Below are 19,193 nucleotides of genomic sequence, written 5' to 3'. Positions count from 1 at the left end.
AATTCCTGCAAGATACAGTTTTAAGCAAAGCATAGAACTTCTGATATTTGATTAGCATAGAAACAAATACAGAAATTCAGAGCATAAAATCAAACATTTTAAAAAAACAAACTATTTTTTTGCAGAAAACATAAAACTGAAATCAAACACAAACAACATAAATCTCCCACTATTTGTCTTCACAAATAAACAAAAAGAAGAGATAAAACAAGAAATAATTTTTTTGATTACATCAGAATTAAAACAGCAATAGCAGAAGGAAAGAAAATTGAAAAAAACTGATATAACCCCTAAAAACAATCGGTTGTTTCGAAGAAACAATCAGTTGTTTTTCTTCATTCATCATCAGCAAACTGAAGATCAAAGATTTGGTTCTGGACTGCTTCGATCTTTTCATCTAGAGTCATGAAGCGTGCATCCATGCTGTCAAACCTGTTGTCAATCCTCTGGAAATTACTGACACAGAGATCATGAAGATTTCTTTGATTCTCCCCAAAGCTATCAAGCCTATTCATCATGAGTCTCTCAAAAGGAGACATGGTTTGCATCCTTTCTTCTTGATTTCCAGCACCAACACTTGGTCCAGCATCTTGATAATCTTTAGGTGGATCTTCATGTTGAACATCCATATCAGCAGGTTCATCTTGTTCAAGATCAGCAGCAACACTAGTTGAGGCATCATGGTCACCATCTTTGCTAATCCATTTCCCACCTACTTTGGTAAAACCCATTTTGCTGAGTGATCCATTGTTCAACTCTTGAGTTGACTTGACCAACTCAGATGTTTCATCTTCAAGGTTCACTTCAAAATAGAGTAAAAATTTAGATACCAAAACAACATATGGATAGTGATAGTCACTTAACCTCATAGCCTTTTGCATGTGCTCTTTGATGATGTGGATCCAATTGATTTTGATCTTCTTCATGATGTAGAAGATATACACCAGATCTTCCTCAGTAAGCAATGAATGATTGCTCCCCCTTGAAGTTAGAATCCAAGTCACAATGAGGGCTAGCAACCTTTCATCAAGCTTTAGACCTCCAACCGAGCATGTTCTAACTTGAGCATGTTGATTCTTCAAGCAACTCTTGTAGTATTGGATTTTGTTGAAATCCTCCACTACTCCAAGGTTTCCCTTATTGATTCTAAGACCAGAGAACTTGAGACCAGCAACAACAGCCCATACCTCATGAGTTATCTCCATTTCTACACCACAACCAAGAAAGTGACCTTGATCACCTCAAGACACACACTCTTCTTGGCCAACACACGAACACTAAGATTGCTGATCTTGATCCCCTCAAGAACACACAACCAATCTCAGCAAACACAGAAACGAAACTTGTTTCACAGAGTACAAGGATTACACTTGTTACAGAAGATAATCTGAAATCAATACAAGCAGAATCCTATTCCACACACTTCGGTCAATCACAAACTCTAAGTAATCTCAGCTCTTTGAAAAACTCAAAATCTCTATTCAAAATCTTGTAAAAGATTGTTACTCAAATTTGGTTTTCTGAATTTATTCAAAGATGTTGTTTGTTATCAAATCTTAACAAACTCTTAAATTGCATTAAAAGATTGGTCAAAGCATTTAATGACTAGAGCGTAAGCAGTTAAATCATTTAAGGCTCAGTCAAAGATAAAACAGTTTTTCTGTTATGGTCCCAAAACAAACAATCGGTTGTTTCCTCGAATCAATCGGTTGTTTTGGTTTTAACAGCTCAACCATTTGAAAAACAATTTTCAATATTTTCTAAAAACATCTAAGTAAAAAAAATCGGTTGTTTCGACAAAACAATCGGTTGTTTTTAACTTAGTTTGTAAAACATTTTTCTTTCAAAAAGATTGAGAATGCCTATGCTTTGGATTCAATCAAAAGGTGGATTACAAACACAATCTACCCCAGATCCTAACTAAAGCAGCACAACAAAGGCTTCAACATCCTTCAAATGGTTTGGATTCTTCAAAGCTTGAACACCACTAGGTTCAACACAAGGCGCCTAGCTCGGGTGCACACCGAGTTAGGTCATCTTACCTTACATTGAGCCAAACAACTTAGTCATAGCAGATTAAACTGCAGAGCACCCGAGCTAGGTCGTCTTACCTGACAATAAATAACCAATTTACTCGCAGGGTGCCTACTCAAATAATCGTAGTTATGGCCGATTAAACTTCATAGTGCTTGAACTAGAATCTTACCGAGAAAAGGTCATCTTACCTGACGATAAATAACCAATGTACTCGCATGATGCCTACTCGAATAATCTTTACCAAGTTAGGTCGTCTTATTTGACTTAAGCCAATCAACAAACAAATCAATCCCACAGAGCGCCTATGCTCCTACTTATACCGAGCTAGGTCGACTTTCCATGTGCCAATTCAAGTAAATCAACAAAACTAAATGCATCATCTTCCAAGAACAAATTTATCAAACATTGTCCAAAAAGAAAGCATTAAGCAAGAATATCTTAGCTGAAATACAACTTGAGGTTTGCTACGTTCTACGGTCGAGGGATGGCTCCCCCCTCTAGGGTTTCTAGCTTGTACGCTCCATTCCCCTTTAGTTCTTTAAGCTACTCTCGTAGCATTTTCGTGTCGCCTTCTGATCAGACCTGATGGTAACAATGTTCGCAGTGGTTGACTTTCTCGCCGTTTGAGCTGGGTGGAAAACTCCTTTTCTAACCTGTCTCTTCTGGATATTGATCTTCGTCTTCTAAACAACTATTTGTTGAAGATTGGAAGCTTTAATGTATCAAATCCTCATGTAACCTGAAGCTGTGCTACTTTTTAGGTTTGGGTTTAGTTATGGGGTTTAGAATCTTTGTAAGATAAGTTCTTGATTCCTACACAAAGCTTGTTTCAATCGAAGTGTTTTTCCATGCAAAGGGAAAAATAACCGATTAAAGTTTCGATACAATCGGTTGTTTGTCACTTAGTTGGCAAAGGAGTTTTTGAAACTTTTTTTTGAATCAATTGTGTAACTGCTGAAATCATTCAACCGGTTAAATTGTGGTTTCAACCGATTAAATGTGAGTTTTCATAACAGTATTTTGAAAACCTGTTTTAATTTATTCAGTTGTTCAAATCCGTTTTAAACGGTAGCCTTTCAAAAGGTTATAAATATAGCCTTCTTTCAAAAGTTTCATATAGAAGTTTTACACTCTGATTTGAGATCAAAAAGAGAGATTACAATCTGTTTGTGAAAAAGAGTTTTTCAAAGTTTAGTAAGATTGCTTTTGAGCTTTGCTGTGATTCAATAACTGATCATAGGGCTATTGGTTTACTATAATTCCAGGTGTTTTCTACCCTTTCTTATTTTCTTGTAACTGTTCATATTACCTTTTGTAAACGTGTTTGTAAAATCCTGTAAAGTCAGTGTGACTCTGGCTTAATTGGTTACATAGTGGAATACTCAGTAGTTTGACTGAGGACTGGATGTAGCTCAGGGATTGAGTGAACCAGTATAAACCTTGTGTGTAAATCTCTCTTTCTCTCAACTCTCTATCTGTTTGATATTTTCGCTGCCATAAACAACCGATTAAATTGTGCTTTTAACCGGTTGAATTTATGATATTTGTTTCTGTTAGTTTGTTTGATTGACTTTCTGGAATTCTTATCTAAGTTGATTGTTAAGAATTCATTCTAAAGAAAGTATTTGTGAAAATCTTTTATAAACAATTCACCCCCCTCCTCTTGTTTAAGCCATCAATTCTAACACTATCAATTATCATGTAACCAACATGCAACATATCATAAGAGATCAAATGTCTCTTTATATTCTGAATAATATGATAACAGATTTAAAAAATAACAATTATATCTTTCATCTTTAGAATAATATCACAACAGATAAAATATCTCTTTATCTTTTATCTTCAGAATAATATCACAATAGATAAAATATCTCTTTATCTTTTGTCTTCAGAATAATATGATAATCAAAATAATATGATAACAGACTTAAAGAATAACAATTATATCTTATCTTCAAAGTAATATCACAACAGATAAAATACCTATTTATCTTTTTTCTTAATTACCTTTTCTGGGTTGACCAACATCTGGGCCAAACTCGTGACCCACCCTTTGGGTCCAATAACCGAGGTCCTGAGCCCTCGAGCACTCATGTCCAGTACAAATATGCTATGGAATAACTCAATCAAATTCATGACATAAGTGTTTATTACAAAAAGACAAACTGATAACACAAAATCCACCAATAAGGTAAAGAATTAGACAAAACGAAACAATTAGAAGGTAAAGAAAAGAAAAATTAGAAAAAACCACACATAAGGTAACATGATTTAATTGAACTATTAATAAAGTTCAATCTATCTTTAGAACAAAATTCAGTATTAACACAAATTACAACTCAAAAACTTTTTCAGTAAATTCTAACTCAACTAATAATTTCTTGTTATAAGTTGAGCAAAAACTCTCAGCTAACAGAATTGTTAATACAATTTTGTATTAATACAACATAACTACGATAACTAATTTATAATCTCCATAGATCATACTTAAACAAACATAAAAGACACTAAGCTTGAAACGTCACTTAAATTGACTATTTGTATGATACAAGTCTTAAAAGAAGCTAATGATTTGATTTACACAGAAAAAATTTAATGTCATCAAATACTTTACACTACAAGAGAGTCATTAAATAGAAATCAATTTTAGAGACAAAATAATTAATTACTATATTGACTAATTTAGATATTATTTTAGAGATTAAAAATTATTGGTATCTAAAGTAGTTTCTACTATTAAATCTACTCGGAGCATACATTTATCCACTTTAACCAAGAGATCTTCAACCACTCTCCGTGTAGATATTTTATTAATCTTTCCTCATCCTCAAGTTTCCTTTGTGCTTAGTACTTCTTTGAATTGTTTCAATGCTTCACTCTTTGAATCGCTTCATTGCTTCACTCTCTGAATTTGCTCCTCTTAGGAACTTTACTACTTACCGCAAGTTCTGAGCGCTTAACACATGGAGGAAATTTTGCTGACCTTGTCTAACCCGAATCCGCTAAGTACATTAAGCATGTGCTTAGCAAATTGAATATTTTTAGCCATTTTTTTTCAACTTCAAGTTTTCCCATGAATTTTACAAAATAATTCAAGATTCTCATGAGATCAAATAATTTCAATTGTAATAACAGTTCTATGTGGGACAGAGCTCCATTTCTATATTTTTCAATTCAATACATTTGATTTAAAGTGCATAATTTAAAATTTTAACAAGTAAAATTTGCACTTATCAATTTGTCCAAGGATTCTTTTCTAAAGCCTACTCTTTCAGTTCAACCAATAAAGATTGTTTCATCTTCTTACCTTCCTTGTCTAATTTGTTCACCTCATCCAAATTTTCTAACTCACTAATCTTTTCACTAATGTTTTGTTTTGTTTGTTTTATACCCTCGAATGACTCTTTGTTCGAAATCGTTTTAAGATTTTTCATTTACTCCTTCACAAAATGGAGTTTACCCCTTTGGCAAGATAGCCAATCCAAATCTCTTTACAAAGTCATTAACTTCTATACATTAATCTAAAATCCTAAATGGTATAGGTCCCCCACAATATGAAGGTTTTATAATTAAAGTGTAGTAAGGACAAATTGTTTACAACCTAGTCTAATTCAAACCATTCTCTTGAAACTACTGTTCTCTGTTCTATTTATTATACTCTTAGTAATATCATTTACTCTATACCATATAAATTTTGTTTCTATTATTGGTATTTCAATAACCTTTTTTTTTCTAAAGATTCATTAAATTCTTGTTTTCCCTCCTATCACTTCCATGTTAGCCTTGTGCAATCCTTTCCTTTCATTTTCTTATTGCATTGAAGTCTCCCACCATACACCATATTTTGTTGCTATCATTACCTAGAATTTATCAATTCCTCCCACACTATCCTCTTTGAAGTATTTTTCAGCCTTCACCATCCTTTAAGCCATAAAAATCCTTTACCACATAATGATCCTTCACAAACCATTCATTCGTTGGATCTAGTTCTTACCACTAGGTCAGAAACTATAACTAATTGTTAGGGCATAACTCTTTCTAGTTAACAAAGAAAGAAACAACCCTAGTGTCATAATTCAATTATAACTTGAGACCTATTTGACCTATGCCACAGAATAATTTATGCACCTTGCAACATTGTTTTTCCAAATACACAAAACTCCATCCGCTCCATTTGGTGTAGGGTTATATGTAGTCACTTTATATGTCTATCCCATCATATTAACATATATCCTTGTTTTTTATTTGAGATTTTGTTTCTTAAGCATACACTGTATCAATATCCTTCATATTTATAGTTTCCTTTAGGTATCTCCATTTTACATATTCCCCTAACCCCCCAATATTTAGGCATAATATTTTCATTCGACATCTTTCTTATTCCCTTCTCCTAACAACATTCATTGCTTCAACAATATCATTTTTCAACAAATATAGTCTATTACAATTTTTTATACCTTCATTTGATATAAAATTACTTAATAAATGCATGACTAACTTGTTGGGTCTTTCAAGAGAGGATTTACCGAGGAGATTCAATACTAATAAATTATGAGCCAACTCATATAAGAGACTAGACATACATTTGCCTGAAATGACTATCAAGAAGACTTTTGATACAAGGAATCCTCACATATAAATTTATTCACCCACATACTTGTTTGATCTAGTAACCAAGATAACTCATCGGCTTTAACAACACTATTGGATCTTTAAAAGAAGGGATATGCTAAGGAGATTCGGTACCAATGAGCTATGAGAAATCTCATAAAAGAGACTATGATACTTCCAACCAAAAACTTTAAGAAAATTTGTTTTGTGAGACTCAAACCCATACCTGCATTTCTAACAATCTCCTTTTCAAGTGTGAGCCCCTACCACACTGGTACAATTCCTCTTAAGTGGAGGCATTTTCAACACCAGTAAGCCATGAACAAACCATATAAAAAAACTTGACGCTACCTTCAATCCAAAATCATAAGACAATGAGTTTATGTGTCTTCTTCCTTATATGTTGCTAAAACATTTTCATTTCTACTCAATATACGAGATTCAGATTCACACTTGGATTCCTGACATAACCTCATTTGGCATCTTTTGCTAAGCACTAGATAAAGATGTTGAACTCACTACTTTCAAATTGTAGCATTGATAACTTTTTTTGTACTTATTTCACCTAATACAATCTTCTTTCCATAGTGAAATTTTACCATTTTTTTTGTAGCATTGATCACTTGTAAGGTGTTTGCTTGATCAAGACCATCTTTTTCCTATCATTTTGGGTTGTTTTTGTCATTGAGTTCCCTTCTTTGTTGTTGTAATCCTAATGCAATCCTAGCTTGCATTGTCTTATTCTTTTGGTTTAGATTTTTGGGTATGGAGTGTGGAGGGAATTTTTGGCTTAGATGGGTGATAAAAACCATGATTTAAAGGTGCAATGGAGAATGAAAATGAGGCTTAGAAGAGGTGAGGAAAACTCCTAAGAAGTTCTAAGTTAGTCACCAAAACTAGCGCTAGCAAATAGCGAACAAAGAAGACAAGATGTGCACAAATTTGGGCAACAATTCTTTAATCAATTCTTAGCTCCTTCACAAGAGGGCTTTCACTTGTATTTATAATGCTAAGGGAAACCAAGATACAAGCTTTAACCCTAAAAACTCTCCATTCATAAAAGGACAAGTGACTCTCTCTAATTGGAGCAAATCCTTTTAAATTAGAGGTTGACAAGTGTCCTCCTCTAATTGGAGAGAATCCTCATCATTCCCATCAAGACAAGTGACATTTTGGCATTGGTGGGAATCTTTTCCATTAAAGTGACATCATGTCTTCATTGCCACTCTGTGCTTTCTATTTGCACTCTAGTAACTTATTTGTGCATCCTAGATGGTCTAGAGTTGCATGGAGTCCAACGAGGTCCAATTGTAACTCTAGCTAGACTTTTTTTTCCTTCTATTTACACCCTACTCTAATTAGCCTAATATATGGACCATGGAAATTGGCCATAAACATATCCCAAGAAAATGACCCAAATACAAGCCCAAAATAAAGTCTATGCTCCTTAATTCTCCTTGAGAAAAGAGTCTTCTAAGCTTCTTCTTCTTCTTCTTCTAATCTCCTAGTCATGACTCTTGTTAGTGGCCCAACATGAGTTCTTCGAGATGGTCTTCCATCAACATGTGTTTTGGAAAGCTTGTTTTATAAAGTCTTTTATGGAAAACTCATTCTGAAAGATAATATATATGTTCTGGAAAGCTTGTTCCAAAAGTTTTGATAAGAAAAGCTTATTTTAGAATGTATTTTATGCATTCTATAAAGCTTATTTCAAAAAATTTATTATGAAATTCATATTCTGGAGGAAATTTTATTCCAAAATTCATGCTCTGGAAATTCCAGAAAGCTTGTTTTGAAAGATTTCTAGAATAGATAATCCATAAGTCACTTTTACAAAGGGTAAACTTGTCATTTTGAAAATTATAGGGGTGTAGTTAGAAATTATGGGGATGCAAGAAGTAAAAGTCCAACAAAAGACACAAGTTGAGGACCAAATAACAAAAGAGGCAAATGAACAAGCTGTGTGGGCCGAAGATATGGCTTAACATGCACAAGGTAAGCATGGACGACTACCATTTGGAAAAATGGAATGGAACAAAAGGGTCATTTTTTTTATCATCTTTATTCTTTCTTCCTACACTTCCATAGTTGTGAAAAAAGTCCAAATTATTCATAGGTTGGAAACGTTCCAAACTGCATGGTCTTAAAATCTATTTCGATTATGGAATCTGAAACTCAAAAATGTATTTCAAATTATATAATTTAGAAACGTATGATGGACTAATGTGGAATATATTTCCAGATTACGCAATCCAATAACATATTTTGGATTATGTAATCCTAAAATTTGAAAATGTATTCTAGAATGTGTAATCCATAAATGTATTATGGATTAAATATTTAGAATACATTTTCAAATTATCTAATACAAAATACATTTTCGGATTACACATTCTAGAAATCCAAAAATATATTATGGATTATGTAATCCAGAATGTATTTATATATTATGCAATCTTAAATCTATTTTCAAATCCAAAATTACATTCTACATTGTGTATTTCAAAACATGTTTCTGAATTTCACAATCTAAGCATAAACATTTTAGACATTTCCAACACCCACACAAAGGTGCAAGAAGAAATCATGGGTGCAAAAAGTAATTGCCATAATGAATTAGCAAACATTCAAACCCAAATGTATGGATGGGCCCAAACCAATTGGAGTAGGACAACTTCTTCTTGCACCTCCATGACTTCTTTCGGCACCTCCATAAACTTTTAAAATACTAAATTTGTCCTTAAGTAAAAAAGATAAAAATGAAAGTTTTGTTTTACTTTTTGTCCGTAAGTGAAAAACAAGGTGCTTGGTGTGGTGGTGGTGGTGTAGTGCTTCTTGAGGTGGTGCGTTGTGGTGGTAGTTGCGGTAGTAGCGGTGGTAACGGTCATACTGGTGCCAGAAGTGTCACAGTTGGTTGGCTCATCATTCTCTGGTAAGTTTTTTTTGCCTTAAATACTCATTTATGGATTAGTCAATCCGCAAAATCAACGGGTCACACAATCCGGTGCCTTATGCAGAAAATTAAGTGTTCTGGATTAGATAATCCTTATGTATACTGGATCTGGAACATACCAAACTCAATTTTGAATTGTGTAATTCGATACTAAATGAACCATGGATTACACAATCCGGAAGTAATTTTAGAACTTCAAATATGCTTATGGATTACATAATCCAGAATTCATTTTGTAGTTAAAATTTCACTTACAGATTACGCAATCCAGAAATAACTTTAGAACTTCAAATATGACAACTTACAACAGATGAGGTGAATAAAATTTCATTTCATTCATGTTTATTGTATTATAATTTTAAGAAGTGAATTTCAATTATTTACAAATAATGAATAATATATTCATCAAGTTGTGTACATAATATAAAATTTTAAATTTTTTTTTACCGAAGTGGGTTGGAACCTCAAACACAAAAATCAACTCTACGGATTACATAATCCAGAACACAAAAATTGCAACTTCCAGATTACATAATCCATAACCTAATTGGACAAACCTACTGGATTACGTAATCTGAAACTTATTGTAACCCTAAACCTTACCTGATTACGTAATCCAGAACTTCTTGAAACCCTAAACCCTATCGGATTACGTAATCCGGAACCTAACTAAAAACCAACTAGATTGCTTAATTCGGTACCTATTTGCGCCAAAAAACTACTGGATTACACTATGCCTTTTCAAATACTTCCGCTAGATTACACTTAAAAATGAAAACTAGTGAAATTGCTAACCTGGGAATGATGAGAGCAGTGATAAATGATGGAGAAGGAGATGTTTAGAAGGGATGAGAGCTTTGTGAGAAGGAGAGCTTTGAGAGAAGAAGGGTTTGAGAGAAAAGAGAAAGCTTCGAAGGAGGTGGGAGCTTGCGCGGCGTGCTGGGAGAGTAAAAGGCAACGTGAGAAAGTAGAAGTAACTTAAAGTTATATTTTAATTTTTAATATTTTTTACTGAAAAACATAATAGTAAATGTGTTTTTAGTATGAGAAGAAGAAGTCATTGACAGGGAGGAAGAAGTTGTCTTGGAATAGAAAGAAAGAACCTTCGTGACCAGCAAATAATTTCAAGCAAATTTGGGGTTTCTAAATAGGACAAGGAGCAAACAAATTAGGGAAAATCAACAGTTATGTATGCAAAGCCTTTGATAATAAAAGTAAGAGTAATTGGTTGGGCGTAGACAAATAATCTAGAGTTGCAGGGGTGCAAGGAGAAAAAAATAGTTACAGAATTTAACCTAGCCCAATTTGTTACAACTTTTCTTTTAACTTTTCATAAGAAATATTTATTTAATTAAAATTTATACATTACTAAAAAAATCATTAAATAAAATTAATTTTAAAAAAAAATTATAATAAATTACTATATTAATTAAATTAGATATATTTTATAGACTAAAATATTATTAGTATTTAAAAATTTTATTTTTAATAAAAATTTATTAATTTCTAAATTGATATTTAATTACCAACTTTAAAATTTAACTTAAATATTTTGTCACTATTACTAACATAAATATTGACTACTGTTTTTAATTTTGTTTATCTTGAGATCAAATTAAAACCAACTGTAATCAAAAGTTGAGATAATAATAAAACATATGAACTAAAATAGTCTTTTTTATAATTGAGATATATTGCTTAATATACAAATATATATATATATATATATATATATATATATATATTAACCATTATGTGGTAAAATAAACATGCAGAACTTTGAAAGAACAAAATCTTCAGGGTACTCTCCCCCCGGATCTATATAAGCTGCCTTACCTTCGAGAAATGTATGTAATTTTCAAACTTTACTCACATTGAATCACAAATGATGAATATATATATTTCTTATTTTTTTCTTATCAAGACACATTCTTTGGTGCAGTGACCTTTCTCGCAACTACCTGAACGGCACAATTCCTACAGAATGGGGCTCCACGAAACTTGATACCATGTAAGATTTTCCAGTCATTTTTCATTTTGAGTTCTGAATCATCAATTTAGGTAATACTATCCAGATTACCATGTATTTCTAATATTAATGTTGAGTCAAAATTAGAGTTTTTGACTGATAACATTTGTAAGAAATACTTCATAATTGTTATCAGTAAACTCGATGTCTTAATAGTTAATCTTCCGTTTAATGCATTATCTGTATATAGTTTGAATTTTCTCAAGAACACCTTTGGTTACTAACAACAAGTTAATGACTCTTTTCTTAATGGTACAGTGCCCTCCTTGGAAATCGATTGACGGGTTCAATACCAACAGGGATAACAAATATATCCACTCTTCTAAATTTGTGAGTTTCACTTTCCAGAACTCAGAAAAAAAGACAAAAGTGATTGAGGCATCCATAATGCAATTATGTTGAATTTAAAGTGTCCTGTAATGTAACTTAACTTTAGCATGAAATGAACAGGAACTTGGAAGCCAATCAATTGTCTGGAAATCTTTCTCATCTTGGTAGTTTAACCCAAATTAAAAGATTGTAAGCACTTTATTCTTTGTAGATATTATTTCTACTACAACTTGTTCTCACTTCTCATCCCCTTAATTGTGTCTCCTTTGCCTTAATTTCAATTTTGAGAGTGGGTGTTTAGTCATATTATCTAAAAATATTGCCTGAACAGTACTTATAAGGTTTTGGACAATCCTCATTTTGTATAATTTGCAGGGCTTAGATTCTTCATTTGTTCTAATTTGTTTGTTGTCATCAATTATACGCAGGCTACTTTCCTCCAATAATTTTACTGGAGAACTACCAGATACATTGGCCAAACTCTCGCAATTGACTGATTTGTAAGTTTCATATTTTTTTATACCATGGAGTGATGACTAATTTAAACAATAATGTTTTTGAACTATGTTTCATTGTGCAGTCGAATAAGGGACAATCAATTTTCTGGGAAGATACCTGATTTTTTTCAAAATTTGACAAATCTAACGATACTGTATGAACTCTACTTTTTATCTGATTTCACTTTATTGGGTTACTTTATTTGGTTTTCCATTATTTGAATTAGGTTGTCCTATTCTTGAAGTGGCCAATGATTACTTATAATTTAACAGGCATATTGAAGGGAATGGATTCAGTGGACCAATTCCTTCTGGAATTTCAAATCTGGAAAAGTTAACTGACTTGTATGTATGATATGACATTTTATGAGCAGGGTTTTAAAGTCAACTTTCATTAATTTGTGTTTACTTTGCCATGATTCTAATGGGATATATGCAGGAGAATTAGTGATCTAAGAGGATCTGAACCTTCACCTTTTCCTGTACTTAGTAAAATGAAGAACTTAAACAAATTGTGAGTTTATTGCTTTGACTTTTTTTTCCATTAGAAAATCAGACAGTCAAGCAAGAGGTACTAATAACTAATGTTATCTATGTTGATGTTTTTCAGGATTCTGAGAAATTGTAACATCATTGGAGATTTACCTAAAGATCTTGGGGATCTGACAAGTTTAGATGACAACTTGTAATTAACTGCATACTTTCCATTTTGTTTATAACTAGTGATCAAATTTTATTTTACATTATTTAGATTACTTTGTAACCTTAAATTTTATTGCATTGCATACTTAATGCTTTGATGATAAAACTCTAAACCTATTTTAGCTGTAGGAAATTCACTACTACTAACTCAAGTTCAATATGTTTTTTTTGTTCAGAGACCTCAGCTTTAACAAGTTGACTGGACAAATTCCGGTTACCTATGCTGCCCTACTACGTAAAGTGAACTATATGTATGGAATTTTTCACATTTTTCTTATCATTCTTAATTAATATTATTTTTCAATCACAAATCTATTTATTCTGAGCACTATTTTCTACTTTTGGGATAAAGTAAGGTAAACATAAAGTACTCACCTAGTTTTAGAGACAAGAAATAATTAGTTGTTATAGTGACTAAATTAAAAATCATTTTAGAGAATAGAAAAATATTGGTTTCTAAATTAATTTTTATTATTGATAAATAGTTTCTAAATTGGTATCTAATTAGCTACCAATATTTTAACTACCAATTATTTAAATTCTAAATTTGGTAGCAAAAACTTTGGTAGCTAATTAAATACCAATTTAAAAACTATCTATCAATAATATAAACTAATTTAGAAACCAAAAAAGTTTTTAGTCTCTAAAATGGTCTCTAATTTAGTCAATATAGCAACTAATTATTTTTTAGAGTTGTATTGGAAACATTTTGGAATTTATATATAGAAATGCAAAATATAGAGGAGTTGTTATTTCTACCAATTATTTGTTTTGCTCATATAATTCATGTTCGCAAAACATTTTTCCTTGTATTCTATTTCAAAAGTTGAGTTATATGAACAAATAAAATTAATGAATAGAACCAATAAAAAGAATAATTTTGGGTCATTCATATTCTGCCTGTCTAATGCAACATTAATTTTTGTCAAAAGAATCGTGTGACTTTTCATCAAAAGGAATTGAGACAAGACCAACTTACTTTCCATTGTTGGGTCTTCAAAGTTTTTATATATTAATCTCCCAATATTGTTCTATTGTAGATATTTAACCGGAAATCTTCTAAATGGACCAGTACCTTCTTCGTTGATAGAGAATGCCAAGTCAATGTGAGTTTTCTTTCAAATGCCACTTGTACGATTCCCTAATTTTGTAATATACTCATCGTTTATGAGGCGTAAAAAACTAAAAACATATTATTTGTTCATTTTTCTGGTTACCTTTGGATACTCTTATTATCCTTTTTATTCCATCCATTTCCATATTTTTATTTAAGAGATGCTATTTAATTTGGTTATATATTTTATGCTTTTGTCTAATGAGTATGTTGTTGGCCTAACATAAGATTAATACTCTAATATGGATAAAAGACTTAGTTTAGAAAAGTAAAATTTGTCGTTTTCAAACTACTTTTTTTTAGTTTTCAAATTTTATTACAACCATAATGATATATAGTATTTCTTAATTATCTTCTACTTATTTTCTTGTTCTTTTGTTACATTAGTGTGAACAGAGTTTTGACTTAAGTTTTTATTTTGGAATTAAGGTATAATGCTTGCAACAAAATGTATACACATGATGTTTTCTTTTGTTTTGCTAAAACCATGACCAAATTTATCAAAAGAATTATTTTATACGTTATATCTGAGAAAATTGTCAGAAAACATAACCACTTAAATATATTAAAAAAGGGTGAGATAAATGTTATGATTTTTTTTTTATATTTTTCATCCCTTAATTTATTTTCTTAAATGAGTTTAATTAAACAAAAAATTTAAATTTAATTTTAAATTATAGATTTTAATTCACTTTATCAATTTTGAGGAATAAAAATCAATTTTAATTTTTAGAGACTATAAAATCACTTTTGGATTTGGGAGACTAACTTTTTTTTATCAGGAAAAAAAATAAAAAAAAATAAGAATCACTTAATGGGTGATCCAACTTATATACATATCAACTACTCTACTCAAAAGAGACCCAATAATCTTGTTATAAAACCTACCAACGAAGGCACCTAAAAAAACAATATCAACAAACCTACCTACACAAACTAAAAATTATCATAGACTTTTAATAAATAAGACAGCAAATCAAGATACCGATCAGAAACGTAAGAACAAAATTAGAAGTAATATAAGAACAAACTTTTAATTGAGCCAAAAAAATATTTTAAAATGATCCATCACTCCACTTTTAAAAATATGTTTATTCTTATACCTCCAAATCTCTCTAATGATGAAAACCTAAAGACTTTTTAACATTTAGAAAAAAAAGAAATTTTGATGTGGGAGATTAAAATAAAAGTAACTAAAATTTAGTCTATTTTAAATTAAGATGTTTATTAGAGTTTTATCTCCTTATAAGAACTTTTTACTTCCTGTCCAACAACATCATTGCTCTGCTTATAAAGCTATGATTTAAACTTTTTAGTTGCTGTCGACACTGAAAACTTACTGTCATTTTAATATTTCTTATTTTTCCTGTAGTTCAATATTCTGTATGTAGTATACTCTCTTTGTCTACTAAAATAAATTAGTACTTGCTATCTAACTCTGTGCTGATTCTTGATCTCCAAAAGCATATAAATGATCCTTAATAATAATTAATTACGTATCTATCTTTTTCGTTTTTTCAAAATGAAACTACACTTTAATCCTTAGCTACTTTCTCTGAAATTTAGTGCTAGATCCACAATCATTCTATTTTGCGTGACATAAAAATTCCCCAATGTCTCTTTCATCTTAACCAAACTGCATATGTTCTTTGAGCTGGTGTGTGTTGTTTAACTTTTACTTCTATATCATATACAATCTCAAGGTTCACATAGAGGAATCATTTAGGAATTTTAATTGTCTGGGAGTTTGGTTGTGCATTCTAATTATTGGTGGTAATGTTCTGAGGCATTTTTTTATGTCCCTTGATGTTTCTTGTGGTATATTATTATAGAGTCTGAATAATAACTTTTGTGCAGAGATATTTCGTATAACAATTTAAGCATCACAAGTCATGGGAGTGCGACTTGTAGTCAGGAAAATACGTAAGAATAGCTGCAGTTGTGCATTTTTGTTTGCAAATATAAGGAGCTGAGCCACAATCTTCTCTCTATGTACAGGAACTTGTTTGGTAACTCCATCACGAATGGCTCGTAAGTTAGAATTTTGTTTTGCATTATAGTTTTCCATTTCCCTTATGTGAGGAATATGTTAATGCGTTATTTCCCTTTCATCATTTCTTAGAGGAGCAGATGCATGTTTGGGAGATCATACCTGTTCAAAAAGTAAGTTTTTCTTTGTGGACAATTTTTTACTTTCTACTTTACAAATAAATTTTATAATAATAGTCTTTTTTTTAGCTTGATCGTCTATTAATTATGTAGAACTCTAAAAATCACGTTCCAAGTGCTTAAATTGAAGTTCTGAAAATAAGGAGTTCACTGAAAAGGGATTTCTACTGAAAATACAGTGTTAGTATAATTTAAATGAAAACTCCTATTTACTATAGAAAATATAAACCTATACTAATTATAAGAAATAAGGAAAAGAAGAAATACTTGAAAGAAACAATAAGACAATAAATTTGAGAACAAAATTAGAGTTTTTTTTAATCCGCAAATAATATAATGAATAAATAAAAGGATATTTAAAGGTATCCCAACTTGTATATATGTAACAAGATAGATAACAAGATGACAAAAGGTACTCACTTCTATAGAATTAAATTTTTTAAACATTTCTACCATATAAAACATACTAAATCTAACCATCTACAGCATTTACATCAGCTGCAAACCCATATGAATGCTGCAAAATTGGCTGCAGAAATGGCACCAGCAAAAACAACATAATAAATCTGCAGCTTAAAAATTCTGCATAGGCTCTGGCCAGAGTAGCCTTGCACTTGCATCAACCTTGATCCCCTTTCCTTGGCTTACATAACCGTCAAAGTGAACTTGCATAACTCCCTTAGAAGCTACCAGTTTCTGCACTGAACCTACATAATTCCTTTTGACCAACAAAGCATGGCTGCTCCAAGTGCTTAACTTTAATCCCATTTGATTAGCCGAAAAATCTACATAGTAGCTGCAGAATTCTGAATTGAGTCTGCATACCTCCTTTAGATGCTGCAGAATTTGCATTGAACCTGCACATATTCCCCTTTGCCAGCAGATTAAGGCTTCTTCGCATGACCAGGGGCGTAACCAAACTTAGACCGATCTGAGTTTCCTAGATAAGTTGGGAACCAGCACATGCACGCCTTCCACCTACCCTGCTACTTCCTTACGGATCCAAATTTAGCACCACAAATAGCATCCTAATACATTGGTTCTGCATCTAACCAAAAAAGGCCAAAATCTACTGTCACTGCTTACAACAGGACCAAACAAGGCCTTAAGGATAAAGCCTATCTGCTACGGAAGCTTCTACAACTGATCCTCTCAGAGCTTCCATTAGAACTGCCAACTTAGAATACCAACTAGCACCTAACTTAAGGATTGTACTCACTATATAGGTGCCTCCTCCCTAGCCCCTTCTTCTCTCTCAACAGCAAAAGAGAAGAGACACACTTTCTGCCCAAGATAGCAGCTTCGACAAGGTTCCACACAAGCATATTTTCACCCTGTAGACCTTATTGCTTCCCTGCTCAGGATGCAAACTATTCTGCATGACAAAAAATCAGTACAAGACCAGAATTCTGCAAGGCCCTCACCATGAATTCAACTCTGCTTGCTACAACAAAATTGCTGCTCCCTGAACCTGCATAATAATGCACAATCCCAGCTAAGGGTACACAACAGATTGAGGAATAATACCCCCAAAAAAACAGTGGTACTAAAAAGGCTCCCCTCTCCTGTCGCTACCTGAAGCTTCTAATAATGCAAGGAGGGGATTCAAAATCCAATCCAGAAAGGAGTGATTATAATAGGTTATCTTGTGTTTTAGCTACAACTAAGATTTGAGTTGTGACTTTTGAAAGATCTCTTCAACATCAACTATACCTTGCTTGAATATCACATTGTTACTTTGTTCCCAAATACTCCATACTAGTGTAGCCTAGAGACCTGTCCAAACGAAGTTTTGTTTATTGTTGACCTGAAATAGATGAAAACTCTCAAAATGACGCTTCAGATCGTTATGCTGGAGACATAGGATTTCTATCCATCTATAACACAAAGACATACTCTTTGAGCGTGTTTATACTCTAGGAACAAATGCTGGCTTGACTTAACTTCAGCTTGGCACATACCATATAATGTAGTATAAACCATAACTCCTCTCCTACTTAGACACAATCTTGTAAGACTTCTATCCAATAGAACCCTCCAAGTTGTAGTCAACTCATTGGGTAGAGCTTTAACCTTTCACAGACAAGTGAATAATTCATTGTTCTGCCCACTAGTGTTATTAGCAAGTAAATCATACGCATACTTCACTGATAATGTCCCGAACTCCTCCCTCCCCCACTCCAGGACATCCATCACCTCCCTGTATAAAGAGACCCTATATATGTATGAGTATAAATCAGCCTCCAATAGTGATTTCCATTCAAACCTCTCTCGTCTCCACCTAAGGCACCAACTCATAGATCTTGATAGAATTTTGCTTCATTGACATTTTGAATCTCTTTTCCAATAGCTGGCTAAGCTGAGAAGATTATTCTTCATTGATGGCACATATAGGACATCATTCATACAACCAACTCTTCCATCTTTACAAGTGAATCTGACCTTGCCAATTCCTTGAGCAGAGATCATACTATTATATGCAAATCTCACACTGCTTTTGACATTAGAATCAAAATCAATAATCCACTCCATGTTGCCAGTCATATGATTGGAACAGCCTGTGTCTAAGTACCAACTTGAAGCATCTTCATCCTGATTTGTAGTGGCCATTAATAACACTTGATCTAAATCAGAATCTTCATCTTCTTGAGCTAGATGTGCTTCATCTTTCTTGAAAATTTTTCCAGTGTTGTTACAGTTTTCAACTCCTAAACATTTAGCTGCAAAATGACCATACTTTCCACAACT

The 19,193-nt window shown here is 32.2% G+C and overlaps 1 protein-coding gene across 3 annotated transcripts in view; it reads left to right on the top strand.

The window, feature by feature from the left end:
• Positions 1 to 19,193, top strand: part of LOC137835234 (putative leucine-rich repeat receptor-like serine/threonine-protein kinase At3g14840) — a 36,159-nt gene that overhangs the window by 3,725 nt on the left and 13,241 nt on the right. For 2 of the 3 annotated variants that reach the window (XM_090302092.1, XM_068643638.2), the window contains exons 3-16: positions 11,380 to 11,451; positions 11,547 to 11,615; positions 11,892 to 11,963; positions 12,084 to 12,152; positions 12,392 to 12,463; positions 12,544 to 12,615; positions 12,734 to 12,805; positions 12,900 to 12,974; positions 13,071 to 13,145; positions 13,339 to 13,413; positions 14,203 to 14,268; positions 16,134 to 16,199; positions 16,275 to 16,307; positions 16,399 to 16,439. In XM_090302092.1, the coding sequence (XP_090158218.1) occupies positions 11,380 to 11,451; positions 11,547 to 11,615; positions 11,892 to 11,963; positions 12,084 to 12,152; positions 12,392 to 12,463; positions 12,544 to 12,615; positions 12,734 to 12,805; positions 12,900 to 12,974; positions 13,071 to 13,145; positions 13,339 to 13,413; positions 14,203 to 14,268; positions 16,134 to 16,199; positions 16,275 to 16,307; positions 16,399 to 16,439 (929 nt within the window). The remainder of the gene's footprint in view (positions 1 to 11,379; positions 11,452 to 11,546; positions 11,616 to 11,891; positions 11,964 to 12,083; positions 12,153 to 12,391; positions 12,464 to 12,543; positions 12,616 to 12,733; positions 12,806 to 12,899; positions 12,975 to 13,070; positions 13,146 to 13,338; positions 13,414 to 14,202; positions 14,269 to 16,133; positions 16,200 to 16,274; positions 16,308 to 16,398; positions 16,440 to 19,193) is intronic. The other variant, XM_090302093.1, reaches the window with a different exon arrangement.

Source organism: Phaseolus vulgaris, chromosome 5, assembly GCF_051622355.1.
Source record: "Phaseolus vulgaris cultivar YP4 chromosome 5, ASM5162235v1, whole genome shotgun sequence".
Taxonomy (NCBI): Eukaryota; Viridiplantae; Streptophyta; class Magnoliopsida; order Fabales; family Fabaceae; genus Phaseolus; species Phaseolus vulgaris.
Note: the sequence above shows the minus strand (reverse complement) of the source record. Positions and strands in the feature narration are given on the sequence as shown.